The sequence below is a fragment of the Crinia signifera genome, chromosome 2 (assembly GCF_055691185.1).
Source record: "Crinia signifera chromosome 2, ASM5569118v1, whole genome shotgun sequence".
In the NCBI taxonomy this organism is placed as follows: domain Eukaryota; kingdom Metazoa; phylum Chordata; class Amphibia; order Anura; family Myobatrachidae; genus Crinia; species Crinia signifera.
Window position 1 is genome coordinate 6,707,348 of NC_139218.1, and position 18,441 is coordinate 6,725,788.

At 55.0% G+C, this 18,441-nt stretch overlaps 1 protein-coding gene across 1 annotated transcript in view; it reads right to left on the reverse strand.

Annotated features, from left to right (window-relative positions):
- The window catches only part of FSTL1 (follistatin like 1), a 39,693-nt gene that overhangs the window by 13,719 nt on the left and 7,533 nt on the right, over positions 1-18,441 (reverse strand). Inside the window, exon 3 of the mRNA XM_083170640.1 lies at positions 1,246-1,373. Coding sequence (XP_083026766.1) covers positions 1,246-1,373 — 128 coding nt within the window. The remainder of the gene's footprint in view (positions 1-1,245; positions 1,374-18,441) is intronic.

Below are 18,441 nucleotides of genomic sequence, written 5' to 3' on the forward strand. Positions count from 1 at the left end.
TGGATATGGACAGACTATAGAGAAGCGAGGCAGCACAGGCAGGCTGGAGAAGTTACAGTAGTGCAGGAGGGATATGGACAGACTATAGAGGAGCGAGGCAGCACAGGCAGGCTGGAGAAGTTACAGTAGTGCAGGCGGGATATGGATAGACTATAGAGGAGCGAGGCAGCACAGGTAGGCTGGAGAAGTTACAGTAGTGCAGGCGGGATATGGACAGACTATAGAGGAGCGAGGCAGCACAGGCTGGCTGGAGCAGTTACAGTAGTGCAGGCGGGATATGGATAGACTATAGAGGAGCGAGGCAGCACAGGCAGGCTGGAGAAGTTACAGTAGTGCAGGCGGGATATGGATAGACTATAGAGGAGCGAGGCAGCACAGGCAGGCTGGAGAAGTTACAGTAGTGCAGGCGGGATATGGATAGACTAGAGGAGCGAGGCAGCACAGGCAGGCTGGAGAAATTACAGTAGTGCAGGCGGGATATGGATAGACTATAGAGGAGCGAGGCAGCACAGGCAGGCTGGAGAAGTTACAGTAGTGCAGGCGGGATATGGACAGACTATAGAGGAGTGAGGTAGCACAGGCAGGCTGGAGAAGTTACAGTAGTGCAGGCGGGATATGGACAGACTATAGAGGAGTGAGGCAGCACAGGCAGGCTGGAGAAGTTACAGTAGTGCAGGCGGGATATGGATAGACTATAGAGGAGCGAGGCAGCACAGGCAGGCTGGAGAAGTTACAGTAGTGCAGGGGGATATGGACAGACTATAGAGGAGCGAGGCAGCACAGGCAGGCTGGGGAAGTTACAGTAGTGCAGGCGGGATATGGATAGACTATAGAGGAGCGAGGCAGCACAGGCAGGCTGGAGAAGTTACAGTAGTGCAGGCGGGATATGGATAGACTATAGAGGAGCGAGGCAGCACAGGCAGGCTGGAGAAGTTACAGTAGTGCAGGAGGGATATGGATAGACTATAGAGGAGCGAGGCAGCACAGGCAGGCTGGATAAGTTACAGTAGTGCAGGCGGGATATGGATAGACTATAGAGGAGCGAGGCAGCACAGGCAGGCTGGAGAAGTTACAGTAGTGCAGGCGGGATATGGATAGACTATAGAGGAGCGAGGCAGCACAGGCAGGCTGGGGAAGTTACAGTAGTGCAGGGGGATATGGTAAGGAGAATTCCACATACACATAGAAGAACATCACGTCTTGCACTGCTCAGCCACAAGCATGTGTAGATGTGATGCCTCATACCTCATAGAACAGTGTTCTCTCACCTCAATGCACAGACAGGTGGGGTCGCCCTTTTCCGTCACCGCACATTCTCTGCCAGCACCACAGAACACGTTGGCGCAAACCTTGGACTTGCTCTTCGCCTCTTCCTGTTTGTAGAGAGAAGCAAAGGAATCGGTGAGTAATTATATTCTGCCCCTATATATACTGTATCTCTCTCTGGTGGGTGACACAGTTGTCGCTTAACCCTATATATACACTGTATCACTCCGGTGGGTGACAGTACTTGCTGACCCCTAAATATATACTGTATCTCTCTCTGGTGGGTGACACAGTTGTCGCTTAACCCTATATATACTGTATCACTCCGGTAGGTGACAGTACTTGCTGACCCCTAAATATATACTGTATCTCTCTCTGGTGGGTGACACCATAATCGCTGACCCCTCTATATACTGTATCTCTCTCTGGTGGGTGACACCGTACTCGCTGACCCCTATATATACTGTATCTCTCTCTGGTGGGTGACAGTGCTTGCTCACATATATATATATATATATATATATATATATATATATATATATATATATATATATATATATATATATATATATAAATACTGATAGTGATCCTGGCTCCGTTCGGAGAAATCACTGGCATGGCACTCCAGGTCTTGTGAAAATAAAACGATTTAATGTGCAACAGTTTCGGGGACCAAAACTCCCCTTCTTCAGGCAGACAGCTGTCAGTATTTGTATATTCCTGCAGGGGCACACAGGCCATTGCCAACAGTAACAGGAGTGCCAGGTCGCCATCTATCTATCTATATATATATATATATATATATATACACATACATACATACATACATACATACATACAATAACGAGGGATTGGCACTCTGGATGACAAACAAAAGGGTCAATTGCCTTCCACAGAAATAATATAGAGTAGAGTTTCTCCTAACACTTGAACCAGTTCTGGCTTGTGTGGTGGGAAAAAAAGGTCAACCTGTTATTGCTTTCTGTTGACCTGAGGAAAAAAACCTTCGGGTTTTGAAACGTTGTCCGTTTGATGCCTTAATACACTTCTAACGTGTTTGACAAAGTCCGCAAAGTGCTGCCTCTTTTTTCCCACCACACAAGCCAGAACTGGTTCAAGTGTTAGGAGAAACTCTAATATATATATATATATATATATATATATATATATATATATATATATGTGTGTGTCTATGTAACCCTGTGACACGTGCGGGTGTCTATATAAACACGTGCGGATGTCTATGTAACCCTGTGACACGTGCGGGTGTCGATATAAACACGTGCGGATGTCTATGTAACCCTGTGACACGTGCGGGTGTCTATGTAACCCTGTAACATGTGCGGGTGTCTATATAACACATGTGGGTGTCTATGTAAACCTGTGACACGCGCGGGCGTCTATGTAACCCTGTGACACGCGCGGGCGTCTATGTAACCCTGTGACACGCGCGGGCGTCTATGTAACCCTGTGACACGCGCGGGCGTCTATGTAACACATGGGGGTGTCTATATAACACATGCGGGTGTCTATGTAACCTTGCGACACATGTGGGTGTCTATGTAACCCTGTGACACTTGCGGGTGTCTATGTAACCTTGTACCATGTGCGGGTGTCTATGTAACCCTCTGACATATGCGGGTGTCTATGTAACCTTGTACCACGTGCGGGTGTCTATGTAACACATGCGGGCGTCTATGTAACCCTGTGACACGCGCGGGCGTCTATGTAACACATGCGGGTGTCTATGTAACCCTGTGACACGTGCGGGCGTCTATGTAACCCTGTGACACGTGCGGGTGTCTATATAACACATGCGGGTGTCTATGTAACCCTGTGACACGTTCGGGTGTCTATGTAACCTTGTACCACATGCGGGTGTCTATATAACACATGCGGGTGTCTATGTAACCCTGTGACACGTGCGGGTGTCTATAGAACACATGCGGGTGTCTATGTAACCCTGTGACACGTGCGGGTGTCTATGTAACCTTGTACCATGTGCGGGTGTCTATATAAACATATGCGGGTGTCTATGTAACCCTGTGACATGTGCGGGGTGTCTATATAACACATGCGGGTGTCTATGTAACCCTGTGACACGTTCGGGTGTCTATGTAACCTTGTACCACATGCGGGTGTCTATATAACACATGCGGGTGTCTATGTAACCTTGAACCACGTGTGGGTGTCTGTAGAACACATGCGGGTGTCTATGTAACCATGTGACACGTGCGGGCGTCTATGTAACCCTGTGACACGTGCGGGCGTCTATGTAACAGATGCGGGTGTCTATGTAACCCTGTGGCACGTGCGGGTGTCTATATAAACATATGCGGGTGTCTATGTAACCCTGTGACACGTGCGGGTGTCTATATAATACATGTGGGTGTCTATGTAAACCTGTGACACGCGCGGGCGTCTATGTAACCCTGTGACACGCGCGGGCGTCTATGTAACACATGCGGGTGTCTATGTAACCCTGTGACACGTGCGGGCGTCTATGTAACCCTGTGACACGTGCGGGCGTCTATATAACACATGCGGGTGTCTATGTAACCCTGTGACACGTTCGGGTGTCTATGTAACCTTGTACCACATGCGGGTGTCTATATAACACATGCGGGTGTCTATGTAACCTGGAACCACGTGCGGGTGTCTATAGAACACATGCGGGCGTCTATGTAACCCTGTGACACGTGCGGGCGTCTATGTAACAGATGCGGGTGTCTATGTAACCCTGTGGCACGTGCGGGTGTCTATGTAACCTTGTACCACGTGCGGGTGTCTATATAAACATATGCGGGTGTCTGTAACCCTGTGACACGTGCGGGTGTCTATATAACACATGTGGGTGTCTATGTAAACCTGTGACACGCGCGGGCGTCTATGTAACCCTGTGACACGCGCGGGCGTCTATGTAACACATGCGGGTGTCTATGTAACCCTGTGACACGCGCGGGTGTCTATGTAACCCTGTGACACACGCGGGTGTCTATGTAACCCTGTGACACGCGCGGGCGTCTATGTAACACATGCGGGTGTCTATGTAACCCTGTGACACATGCGGGTGTCTATATAACACAAGCGGGTGTCTATGTAACCCTGTGACACGTGCGGGCGTCTATGTAACCCTGTGACACGTGCGGGCGTCTATATAACACATGCGGGTGTCTATGTAACCCTGTGACACGTTCGGGTGTCTATGTAACCTTGTACCACATGCGGGTGTCTATATGACACATGCGGGTGTCTATGTAACCTGGAACCACGTGCGGGTGTCTATAGAACACATGCGGGTGTCTATGTAACCATGTGACATGTGCGGGCGTCTATGTAACCTTGTGACACGTGCGGGCGTCTATGTAACAGATGCGGGTGTCTATGTAACCCTGTGGCACGTGCGGGTGTCTATGTAACCTTGTACCACGTGCGGGTGTCTATATAAACATATGCGGGTGTCTATGTAACCCTGTGACACGTGCGGGCGTCTATGTAACCCTGTGACACGTGCGGGCATCTATGTAACAGATGCGGGTGTCTATGTAACCCTGTGGCACGTGCGGGTGTCTATGTAACCTTGTACCACGTGCGGGTGTCTATATAAACACATGTGGGTGTCTATGTAAACCTGTGACACGCGCGGGCGTCTATGTAACCCTGTGACACGCGCGGGCGTCTATGTAACCCTGTGACACGCGCGGGCGTCTATGTAACACATGCGTGTGTCTATATAACACATGCGGGTGTCTATGTAACCCTGTGACACGTGCGGGCGTCTATGTAACCCTGTGACACGTGCGGGTGTCTATATAACACATGCAGGTGTCTATGTAACCCTGTGACACGTTCGGGTGTCTATGTAACCTTGTACCACATGCGGGTGTCTATATAACACATGCGGGTGTCTATGTAACCTGGAACCACGTGCGGGTGTCTATATAAACATATGCGGGTGTCTATGTAAACCTGTGACACGTGCGGGTGTCTATATAACACATGTGGGTGTCTATGTAAACCTGTGACACGCGCGGGCGTCTATGTAACCCTGTGACACGCGCGGGCGTCTATGTAACCCTGTGACACGCGCGGGCGTCTATGTAACAGATGCGGGTGTCTATGTAACCCTGTGACACGTGCGGGCGTCTATGTAACCCTGTGACACATGCGGGTGTCTATGTAACCTTGTACCACGTGCGGGTGTCTATATAAACATATGCGGGTGTCTATGTAACCCTGTGACACGTGCGGGTGTCTATATAACACATGTGGGTGTCTATGTAAACCTGTGACACGCGCGGGTGTCTATGTAAACCTGTGACACGCGCGGGTGTCTATGTAACCCTGTGACACGCGCGGGTGTCTATGTAACCCTGTGACACGCGCGGGTGTCTATGTAACCCTGTGACACGCGCGGGTGTCTATGTAACCCTGTGACACGCGCGGGTGTCTATGTAACCCTGTGACACGCGCGGGCGTCTATGTAACCCTGTGACACGCTCGGGCGTCTATGTAACAGATGCGGGTGTCTATGTAACCCTGTGACACGTGCGGGCGTCTATGTAACCCTGTGACACATGCGGGTGTCTATGTAACCCTGTGACACGTGCGGGTGTCTATGTAACCTTGTACCACGTGCGGGTGTCTATATAACACATGCGGGTGTCTATGTACCCTGTGACACGTGCGGGCGTCTATGTAACCCTGTGACACGTGCGGGTGTCTATATAACACATGCGGGTGTCTATGTAACACGTCCCGGAGATCTAGGATTTCCTGTAGATAACGGATCAGTCTGGCAGAGATAACACCCAGGCAATGCGCTATATTTGCAGTGTTATCAGCTGCAGTACCAGAAGCTGCCAGGGTGTGGAAGCACTGAGCACATATCAGAGTTGGGAACATTCAGCTCAGTCACCTCTGGCCAGAGAGCGCCTGTTATATGGATAAGTTGGGAAAGTCGGCCTCCAGCTGTGTAATCATGGGCCTGATTCAGAGACGTTCATAGGGCTGCGAATTTGCAGCCAATTCCGAACATCGATAAACCGCTGGGTGACTGATAGGCGGGGGGGGGGGGGGGGGGGGGGGGGGGGTGGGCGTCTCGTGGTTAAACCCCGGTATTTCATGGGCGGGTGTGCCCATAGAAGTCGCATCCATAGGAGTAGCCGCCATGTGACTCCAGGGTTACGCAGCGACTGCAAGCGCCGGGCAAGTGTGCCGAGCGTAGCGGTGCCCTTTAAACTGTGTCCATGTCGACTGTGTTGACATTCAGGTAAAAAACAGTGCAAAATCCCATGTCGACCTTTTGACTGTCGACCTAAACATTGTCATGCTGTAGACCAAATGATCCCAACCCCCCCGCTCTACACTCGCTGGACCCACGACCCCCACTCTACATTCGCAGCACCCACACCCCCCGCTCAACACCCGCTGGACCCACGACCCCGCTCTACACCTGCAGGACCCACGACCCCGCTTTACACTCGCTGCACCCCCCACCCCAGCTCTACACCCCCTACATGCACACCCTCGGTCTACACTCGCCACACCCACACACCCCGCTGCACCCCCGCACCCACACCTGGACCACCCCTCTATAGGCACTGCACCCCCACCTTGCTCTATACTCCCTAGACCCCTCCTCTATAGTCCCTGCACCCCACTCTATACTACCCAGACCCCCTCGCTATAGTCCCTGCACCCCACCGCGCTCTATGCTCCTCAGGCCCCCTATAGTCCCTGCACCCCACCTCGCTCTATGCTCCTCAGGCCCCCTATAGTCCCTGCACCCCACCGCGCTCTATGCTCCTCAGGCCCCCTATAGTCCCTGCACCCCACCGCGCTCTATGCTCCTCAGGCCCCCTATAGTCCCTGCACCCCACCGCGCTCTATGCTCCTCAGGCCCACTATAGTCCCTGCACCCCACCGCGCTCTATACCCCTCAGGCCCCCTATAGTCCCTGCACCCCACCTCGCTCTATACCCCTCAGGCCCCCTATAGTCCCTACACCCCACCGCGCTCTATGCTCCTCAGGCCCTCTATAGTCCCTGAACCCCACCTCGCTCTATACGCCCCCTATAGACCCTGCACCCCACCTCGCTCTATACTCCCCCTATAGTCCCTGAACCCCACCTCGCTCTATACGCCCCCTATAGTCCCTGCACCCCACCTCGCTCTATACACCCCCTATAGTCCCTGCACCCCACCTCGCTCTATACCCCTCAGGCCCCCTATAGTACCTGCACCCCACCGCGCTCTATGCTCCTCAGGCCCCCTATAGTCCCTGCACCCCACTGCGCTCTATACCCCTCAGGCCCCCTATAGTCCCTGCACCCCACCTCGCTCTATGCTCCTCAGGCCCCCTATAGTCCCTGCACCCCACCGCGCTCTATGCTCCTCAGGCCCCCTATAGTCCCTGCACCCCACCGTGCTCTATACCCCTCAGGCCCCCTATAGTCCCTGCACCCCACCGCGCTCTATACCCCTCAGGCCCCCTATAGTCCCTGCACCCCACCTCGCTCTATGCTCCTCAGGCCCCCTATAGTCCCTGCACCCCACCTCGCTCTATACCCCTCAGGCCACCTATAGTCCCTGCACCCCACCGCGCTCTATGCTCCTCAGGCCCCCTATAGTCCCTGCACCCCACCGCGCTCTATACCCCTCAGGCCCCCTAAAGTCCCTGCACCCCACCACACTCTATGCTCCTCAGGCCCCCTATAGTCCCTGCACCCCACCACGCTCTATGCTCCTCAGGCCCCCTATATTCCCTGCACCCCACCTCGCCCTATACCCCTCAGGCCCCCTATAGTCCCTGCACCCCACCGCGCTCTATGCTCCTCAGGCCCCCTATAGTCCCTGCACCCCACCTCGCTCTATACCCCCCAGGCCCCCTATAGTCCCTGCACCCCACCACGCTCTATGCTCTATTCGCCCCCTATTGTCCCTGCACCCCACCTCGCTCTATACCCCTCTATGCTCCTCAGGCCCCCTATAGTCCCTGCACCCCACCTCGCTCTATTCGCCCCCTATAGTCCCTGCACCACACCTCGCTCTATACCCCTCAGGCCCCCTATAGTCCCTGCACCCCACCTCGCTCTATACCCCTCAGGCCCCCTATAGTCCCTGCACCCCACCGCGCTCTATGCTCCTCAGGCCCCTATAGTCCCTGCACCCCACCACGCTCTATACCCCTCAGGCCCCCTATAGTCCCTGCACCCCACCGCGCTCTATGCTCCTCAGGCCCCCTATAGTACCTGCACCCCACCACGCTCTATACCCCTCAGGCCCCCTATAGTCCCTGCACCCCACCGCACTCTATGCTCCTCAGGCCCCCTATAGTCCCTGCACCCCACCTCGCTCTATGCCCCTCAGGCCCCCTATAGTCCCTGCACCCCACCGTGCTCTATGCTCCTCAGGCCCCCTATAGTCCCTGCACCCCACCGCGCTCTATGCCCCTCAGGCCCCCTATAGTCCCTGCACCCCACCGCGCTCTATACCCCTCAGGCCCCCTATAGTCCCTGCACCCCACCGCGCTCTATGCTCCTCAGGCCCCCTATAGTCCCTGCACCCCACCTCGCTCTATGCCCCTCAGGCCCCTATAGTCCCTGCACCCCACCGTGCTCTATGCTCCTCAGGCCCCCTATAGTACCTGCACCCCACCGCGCTCTATGCTCCTCAGGCCCCCTATAGTCCCTGCACCCCACCGCGCTCTATGCTCCTCAGGCCCCCTATAGTCCCTGCACCCCACCGCGCTCTATGCTCCTCAGGCCCCCTATAGTCCCTGCACCCCACCGCGCTCTATACCCCTCAGGCCCCCTATAGTCCCTGCACCCCACCGCGCTCTATACCCCTCAGGCCCCCCTCCTCCTATGTGAGTGAGAGGAATGCAGACAATGCTGTAGTGAGAGTTCCCAGGGCTGCTGCTCAGTATAATGTGTTCCAGCTGCAAATACACTGCGTGAGTAGGGGGGATGTGGACCAATCAGAGAACTGTCCTGCCCTGGTCTGACCAATCAGGAGCTGCCAGGTACAATAGCTGGGGAGGCCGGGTTTAACCCTTGCACCATAGTACAGTAATGAGCAGCTGGAGCAGTAAGCGATTCTCTGCTGCTGCTGACCCCATGTCACCTGGGGGCAATAATTCACCAGTCCCACATTATATGTAATACTATACCCCAGCGGGGGCAATGGTGCTATAACTCTGTAGTCCCAGTGACTGCGTCTGAGACATCCGTCACATGTATGGGGTCTCGCTGTGGTAGTGAAGTTACCCCTTCTCCTCTCCCCAGAACAGGGATCCGGGGGATGGAGAGGTCGCAGCGGGAGAAGAACGGGCCGCACTCTCCTCTCCCCAGAACAGGGATCCGGGGGATGGAGAGGTCGCAGCGCGAGAAGAACGGGCCGCACTCTCCTCTCCCCAGAACAGGGATCCGGGGGATGGAGAGGTCGCAGCGGGAGAAGAACGGGCCGCAGTCTCCTCTCCCCAGAACAGGGATCCGGGGGATGGAGAGGTCGCAGCGGGAGAAGAACGGGCCACAGTCTCCTCTCCCCAGAACAGGGATCCGGGGGATGGAGAGGTCGCAGCGGGAGAAGAACGGGCCGCAGTCTCCTCTCCCCAGAACAGGGATCCGGGGGATGGAGAGGTCGCAGCGGGAGAAGAACGGGCCGCAGTCTCCTCTCCCCAGAACAGGGATCCGGGGGATGGAGAGGTCGCAGCGGGAGAAGAACGGGCCGCAGTCTCCTCTCCCCAGAATAGGGATCCGGGGGATGGATCCGGGGGATGGAGAGGTCGCAGCGGGAGAAGAACGGGCCGCAGTCTCCTCTCCCCAGAACAGGGATCCGGGGGATGGAGAGGTCGCAGCGGCAGAAGTACGGGCCGCAGTCTCCTCTCCCCAGAACAGGGATCCGGGGGATGGAGAGGTCGCAGCGGCAGAAGAACGGGCCGCAGTCTCCTCTCCCCAGAACAGGGATCCGGGGGATGGAGAGGTCGCAGCGGGAGGAGAACGGGCCGCAGTCTCCTCTCCCCAGAACAGGGATCCGGGGGATGGAGAGGTCGCAGCGGGAGGAGAACGGGCCGCAGTCTCCTCTCCCAGAATAGGGATCCGGGGGATGGAGAGGTCGCAGCGGGAGAAGAACGGGCCGCAGTCTCCTCTCCCCAGAATAGGGATCCGGGGGATGGAGAGGTCGCAGCGGGAGGAGAACGGGCCGCAGTCTCCTCTCCCCAGAATAGGGATCCGGGGGATGGAGAGGTCGCAGCGGGAGAAGAACGGGCCGCAGTCTCCTCTCCCCAGAATAGTGATCCGGGGGATAGAGAGGTCACAGCGGGAGAAGAACGGGCCGCACTCTCCTCTCCCCCCGCCACGAGCTAGACATGACATCATGGAAACATATAGTATCCCGGCCCACTGTGGAAGTGGGGAGTAATTCTTCCCTGCCTGATGCTGAATGAGGGGGGAGGGTTGTCATCTCTAATCATGATAGAAGATACCATGCTGAGACTTGTAGTTCCACTCAGAAAAAAAAAAGAACCGAAAATGCACTCCCGTTACAGAAAGCCCAGACTGTCTCCCCATCGGAGGGGGGCTGTCTAGACAGCGGCGTTACATGGGTGAGTGGTGGGAAACGGAAAGAAAACCTCATATCTAGAAGACAGAGGAGGTTAACCCTCTCACTGCCGGGGTGTTGCCCTCTCACTGCCGGGGTGTTGCCCTCTCACTGCCGGGGTGTTGCCCCCTCACTGCCGGGGTGTTGCCCCCTCACTGCCGGGGTGTTGCCCCCTCACTGCCGGGGTGTTGCCCCCTCACTGCCGGGGTGTTGCCCCCTCACTGCCGGGGTGTTGCCCCCTCACTGCCGGGGTGTTGCCCCCTCACTGCCGGGGTGTTGCCCTCTCACTGCCGGGGTGTTACCCTCTCACTGCCGGGGTGTTACCCTCTCACTGCCGGGGTGTTGGAAGTGAAGTGGTTAATTCTGCTTATTCTGTCCAGTAACATTGGCCCTTATTCTGATTGATGCGTACTTTTCCGCATACTTTCGGATCGCGTCTTTACGGCGTCTGCGCATGCGTGGAGAACGCTACGCGCATGTGCCACGCCTTGACTCCGTACCTGTTCGGGCAAATCCCGTACAAAACTGGTCACCGCAATCATTCGGGAAATATGGGCGTATTATGGGCGTCATGCGGAATGACACATGGGCGTAGTTTCAAAGTGGGCAAAACGGGGCGGAAACATGGGCGGACACGGGGGAGTACACTTATGTTGGGGGGGTGTACATTCGGATAGCACTCCGAATGCACGCGAACAAAAAGGGAAGAAATGTGCGGTGTCCAAAAGGCTACTATTGCTTTGCGGACACCACTCGTTCCTGCGGTAGGCGAACGGACCGCCTAATGACTACAAGCATTAACACCTGAACCCAATAAAATCGACTCCTTTACTCATTACTCACTAATAGGACGCTTGTCAGTGCTTTAATTGAAACCATTGCACTTCAATTGCTGTAAGGGTTAATGTGTGCAATGCATGTGTTAGGCATGCTTGTAAGGATATATTGGCATCTAATTGATTCCAATTCCAAATAAGCATTTTTTTATGAGGATAGGTAATTGAATAAGTGGGTCATGTGATGTATTGCAGAATTGACATAATAGTGGGTTGTTTGGCGTAAATACACCGCTTACGGGCGGTAGCACCGCTTGGCTCCCGTTCGGATGCGGTATTCCCGAGCATACTCTGTAATACCGTGCAGAATCGGAGTGTTTCTCCCGCACACGCATGGTTTGTATGTCGTCCGTAAACACGCCCTGTTCTTAAAGAGTGAGTCCGTCCGAATGCGGAGGACACGTGGGCGTTTCTACGGACGATGGCCGCACGCGGCAGAACACCGTGGCGTGCGGACCGCTCCGTAAGAATGCGGGAATATCCGCACCGATCAGAATAAGGGCCATTGTTACCAAATATCCCAGCAAGTCATTTATACCCCCCCCCCCACACACACACACACACACACACACACACACACACACACACACAATCATACAGACTCATACACACGCACAATCATACACACAATCATACACACACGCAATCGTACACACAGACACACACAATCATACACACACACAGTCACACAAAATCACAAATGTAAGCATTTCCTTTTATACTTCTAGGATGGATGTTCCCTCGTGTCCTGCAGTGTCCCATAGCAACACACAACCAATAACTGGGAAGAGGAAGACAAAGTGCAGAATGATATACGGGGGGGTATTCTGGTTGGGATCCATTGCGAATAGTGGGATCGCTCGCTCACCCAGGACAGCGGGCGGGGGTGGAGAGGGGCGTGGGGCGGCGATCAGTCCAATTACCTGGGCGTTGTCATGGTAATGAGGCCGTGACACAGGTGTGTGCGGGGGGGGGGGGGGTGTCAGCTGCCCATCCATGTCCTCCCCGAGGGTGCACACATATGTGAGGGACGGTGCCTCAGAGCATCCTTACATGTGTGTGCACGGTCCACATCATTCCATGGTCGCCGACTATCGCATGATGTGGGTGTTCCCCCGCGGCGTGCGGAGGGATGTTTATGTTACAGTGTGTGGGAACACACGCTGCAGGGGGGGGGGGGGGGGGACACACACGCTGTGAGGGGGGAACACCCGCTGCGAGGGGGGACGACACGGACGACACCCGCTGCGAGGGGGGACGACACCCGCTGCGAGGGGGGACGACACCCGCTGCGAGGGGGGACGACACACGCTGCGAGGGGGACGACACACGCTGCGAGGGGGGACGACACACGCTGCGAGGGGGGACGACACACGCTGCGAGGGGGGGGGGGGGCTCGCGAGACTGCGAATCAACCAGAATAAACCCCATAATCTGTTGGGGGCCAGGTGATGTGAAACTACAAGTCCCAGCATACCCTTTCAGAGAACATGCTGAAGCTTGTACTTCACCGGGACAGCTCAGTGTTATATAGGCCTGATCTGACCAATCATCTTCCGCCAGACATCCCTGCACCGCACTGAGCCCAGAATAAGCGATGTCTGCAGGCATCTTCGGGGATCTACTAGTCAGGGCTGGAGTTCTCCCTTACATGTCCTGGCTGCAGATCAGGTGCTGACAGCCTGCAGTTACTGTGTCTGGGGTATGTCAGGCCTCCCCCATCACACACACACTGGGGGTAGACAATGATCACAATGTCCTGTGTGACCTCAGCTGGGCGGGTGATGTCACCGTCCCTGTATAATGTCAGTATATGACATTGTCTGGTAGTAATTACAGCCCCACATAACTACACCTATTCATAAGGAAAGGGGCCTGCGCCGTGTATTGCCCTCCACTAATGTACCCCACAGTCACTCAGTAACTGGTCCCCACTATCACACAGTATGGACAGGATACGTCTGGGTTACACTGCGGCTGATTACAGAGATTCTGCTTCCTGCAGTAACACTCACATTCCTGTCTCCAGCATTTGGTCCTAGTTAGAATACTTCTGATTAACCCGTTTCCTCCCGACAGGAGCCCCACACATCCAGTGACTGTTCTCCATCACTCACACCATCACTCCATCACTCACGCCATCACTCCATCACTCACGCCATCACTCCATCACTAACGCCATCACTAACATGCTGAAGGATTAGTAAGTGTGAGACAGCGCTGTGTAAATGTAACGGAGGGGCAGATGTACTAAGCCGTAGGGAGAGATAGAGTACCAGCCAATCAGCTCCTGTCAATCCCAGCCTGAAGCAGGGCAGATAGGAGCTGGTACTTTATCTCTCTCCAAAGGGGTTGATCCTATTAGCACAGAAGGGTGCGAGGTGCCATTCGTGCGCTGTTTAAACCCCGGCAATGGCACCTGAGTTAAGCTGATCTCACATCCTTTGCTGGGCCGAATTCGCTTAGTCCCCCCAGTGCCGTAATCATCCGCACATAAGAGGAGCGACCCCCAAGACTTAGCTCATCTGCCCCAACGCCTGTTACTTACAAGAACTGCGCACATAGCACGTGGGGGGAGGGGGAGGGGGGCTGTGGGAGCTTCTTACACAAGACTAGTGACTTGCAGCTGGATAAACAGTAACATCCTGGCCTGAACCTGCTGCTATGTATCACGTCATTCCCTCCGCTACACCGCTGCTATGTATCACGTCATTCCCTCCGCTACACCGCTGCTATGTATCACGTCGTTCCCTCCGCTACACGGCTGCTATGTATCACGTCGTTCCCTCCGCTACACGGCTGCTATGTATCACGTCGTTCCCTCCGCTACACGGCTGCTATGTATCACGTCGTTCCCTCCGCTACACGGCTGCTATGTATCAGGTCGTTCCCTCCGCTACACGGCTGCTATGTATCAGGTCGTTCCCTCCGCTACACGGCTGCTATGTATCAGGTCGTTCCCTCTGCTACACCGCTGCTATGTATCATGTCATTCCCTCCGCTACAATGCTGCTATGTATCATGTAATTCCCTCCGCTACACTGCTGCTATGTATCACGTCATTCCCTCTGCTACACCGCTGCTATGTAGCATGTCATTCCCTCCGCTACACCGCTGCTATGTATCACGTCATTCCCTCCGCTACACGGCTGCTATGTATCACGTCATTCCCTCCGCTACACCTCTGCTATGTATCACGTCATTCCCTCCGCTACACGGCTGCTATGTATCGCGTCGTTCCCTCCGCTACACGGCTGCTATGTATCGCGTCGTTCCCTCCGCTACACGGCTGCTATGTATCACGTCATTCCCTCCGCTACGCCGCTGCTATGTATCACGTCATTCCCTCCTCTGCTATGTATCACGTCATTCCCTCCGCTACACCGCTGCTATGTATCATGTCATTCCCTCCTCTGCTATGTATCACGTCATTCCCTCCGCTGCTATGTATCATGTCATTCCCTCCGCTACACCGCTGCTATGTATCATGTCATTCCCTCCACTACACCGCTGCTATGTATCATGTCATTCCCTCCGCTACACCGCTGCTATGTATCGCGTCATTCCCTCCGCTACACGGCTGCTATGTATCACGTCATTCCCTCCGCTACGCCGCTGCTATGTATCACGTCATTCCCTCCTCTGCTATGTATCACGTCATTCCCTCCGCTACACCGCTGCTATGTATCATGTCATTCCCTCCTCTGCTATGTATCACGTCATTCCCTCCGCTGCTATGTATCATGTCATTCCCTCCGCTACACCGCTGCTATGTATCATGTCATTCCCTCCACTACACCGCTGCTATGTATCATGTCATTCCCTCCGCTACACGGCTGCTATGTATCGCGTCATTCCCTCCGCTACACGGCTGCTATGTATCACGTCATTCCCTCCGCTACGCCGCTGCTATGTATCACGTCATTCCCTCCTCTGCTATGTATCACGTCATTCCCTCCGCTACACCGCTGCTATGTATCACGTCATTCCCTCCTCTGCTATGTATCACGTCATTCCCTCCGCTGCTATGTATCATGTCATTCCCTCCGCTACACCGCTGCTATGTATCATGTCATTCCCTCCACTACACCGCTGCTATGTATCATGTCATTCCCTCCGCTACACCGCTGCTATGTATCACGTCATTCCCTCCGCTACACCGCTGCTATGTATCACGTCATTCCCTCCGCTACACCACCGCTATGTATCACGTCATTCCCTCCGCTACACCGCTGCTATGTATCATGCTTTGTACTTGATCTCTCTCCATGGTGTGGGGACGGGGGACCCCCTGCAGTCAGTAGCCCCCTGGGGTATAGGAGACAGTATCTGCAATAATATGCAGCTAGCACTGTGTGTGGGACAGGAGGCTCCCTGTGTGGGACCCTCCTGTGTGGGACAGGAGGCTCCCTGCTTGCATTCAGTAGTCCACTGCTGTCAGTTAGTAGCTCCCTGCTTGCAGTCAGTAGCCCCCTGCTTGCAGTCAGTCAGTAGTCTCCTGCTTGCAGTCAGTAGCTCCCTGCTTGAAGTCAGTAGTCCCCTGCTTGAAGTCAGTAGCTCCCTGCTTGAAGTCAGTAGTCCCCCGCGCTTGCAGTCAGTCAGTAGTCCCCCGCTTGCAGTCAGTCAGTAGTCCCCCGCTTGCAGTCAGTCAGTAGTCCCCCGCTTGCAGTCAGTCAGTAGTCCCCCGCTTGCAGTCAGTCAGTAGTCCCCCGCTTGCAGTCAGTCAGTAGTCCCCCGCTTGCAGTCAGTAGTCCCCCGCTTGCAGTCAGTCAGTAGTCCCCCGCTTGCAGTCAGTCAGTAGCCCCTTGCTTGCAGTCAGTCAGTAGCCCCTTGCTTGCAGTCAGTCAGTAGCCCCTTGCTTGCAGTCAGTCAGTAGCCCCTTGCTTGCAGTCAGTCAGTAGCCCCTTGCTTGCAGTCAGTCAGTAGCCCCTTGCTTGCAGTCAGTCAGTAGCCCCTTGCTTGCAGTCAGTCAGTAGCCCCTTGCTTGCAGTCAGTCAGTAGTCCCTTGCTTGCAGTCAGTCAGTAGTCCCCTGCTTGCAGTCAGTCAGTAGTCCCCTGCTGGCAGTCAGTCAGTAGTCCCCTGCTGGCAGTCAGTCAGTAGTCCCCTGCTGGCAGTCAGTCAGTAGTCCCCTGCTTGGAGTCAGTCAGTAGTCCCCTGCTTGGAGTCAGTCAGTAGTCCCCTGCTGGCAGTCAATCAGTAGTCCCCTGCTGGCAGTCAATCAGTAGTCCCCTGCTTGCAGTCAATCAGTAGTCCCCCGCTTGCAGTCAGTAGTCCCCTGCATGCAGTCAGTCAGTAGTCCCCTGCTTGCAGGCAGTAGCACCCTGCTTGCAGTCAGTAGTCCCTGCTAGCATTCAGTCAGTAGTCCCCTGCTTGCTGGCAGTAGTCCCCTGCTTGCAGTCAGTAGTCCCCTGCTTGCAGTCAGTAACCCCCCACTAGCAGTCAGTAACCCCCCACTAGCAGTCAGTAACCCCCCGCTAGCAGTCAGTCAGTAGTCCCCTGCTTGCAGGTAGTAGTCCCCTGCTTGCAGGTAGTAGTCCCCTGCTTGCAGTCAGTCAGTAGCTCCCTGCTAGCAGTCAGTAGCCCCCCGCTAGCAGTCAGTAACCCCCCACTAGCAGTCAGTCAGTAGTCCCATGCTTGCAGTCAGTCAGTAGCCCCCCGCTAGCAGTCAGTCAGTAGTCCCCTGCTTGCAGTCAGTCAGTAGTCCCCTGCTTGCAGTCAGTCAGTAGCCCCCCGCTAGCAGTCAGTCAGTAGTCCCCCGCTTGCAGTCAGTCAGTAGCCCCCCGCTAGCAGTCAGTCAGTAGTCCCCCGCTTGCAGTCAGTCAGTAGCCCCCCGCTAGCAGTCAGTCAGTAGTCCCCCGCTTGCAGTCAGTCAGTAGTCCCCCACTTGCAGTCAGTCAGTAGTCCCCCGCTTGCAGTCAGTCAGTAGTCCCCTGCTTGCAGTCAGTCAGTAGTCCCCCGCTAGCAGTCAGTCAGTAGTCCCCCGCTTGCAGTCAGTCAGTAGTCCCCCGCTTGCAGTCAGTCAGTAGTCCCCTGCTTGCAGTCAGTCAGTAGTCCCCTGCTTGCAGTCAGTCAGTAGTCCCCTGCTTGCAGTCAGTCAGTAGTCCCCTTCTTGCAGTCAGTGGCCCCCTGATTATGAGGCCAGGGTTACACACAAGATGGTGAGCAATGCTGCAGTTATTCCTTTGTGGCTGGGACAGATAATAGCAGGAATGAGCGGCCTGTCCCAGCACGTTCAGGATAAAGAGAATTCTCTACCTCCGAGCAGCCCGCATCTCCCACATCTGCCATGTATGGGGGGGGGCACTGATCTCTCCCATCTACAGCATCTCCTGCCAGCCTGTACACCACCCCCAACACCATCTATGAGGGTGCTGGATGATGTCCCAACAGTTGGTATTCCGACATTGGATTCTCGACTGCTTAAATGACCGACAGTTGGGATTGACAGGGGATGTTCTCCCTCGTGGGGGTCAACAACCTCCATTGAGGGAGAATGGAACCTGTGCCCATCGTGCCAGAAGCTTCGTAGTGATCGCCATCCTGTAGGAGTACCGGCGGTCGGGCATGCATACCACACCCTCCTGTGGCCCTCACCCCAGCATCTCCTGCCTGTCTGTGGCCCCACAGCTAGAGCACCCACGGCCTAGACCTGCTTTGTACCCCAGTCATGGAGATCCTGGGATAGAGAAAGCATTGGTCTACTTATCCCATTATCTGTTATTAATGAGCGCGGTG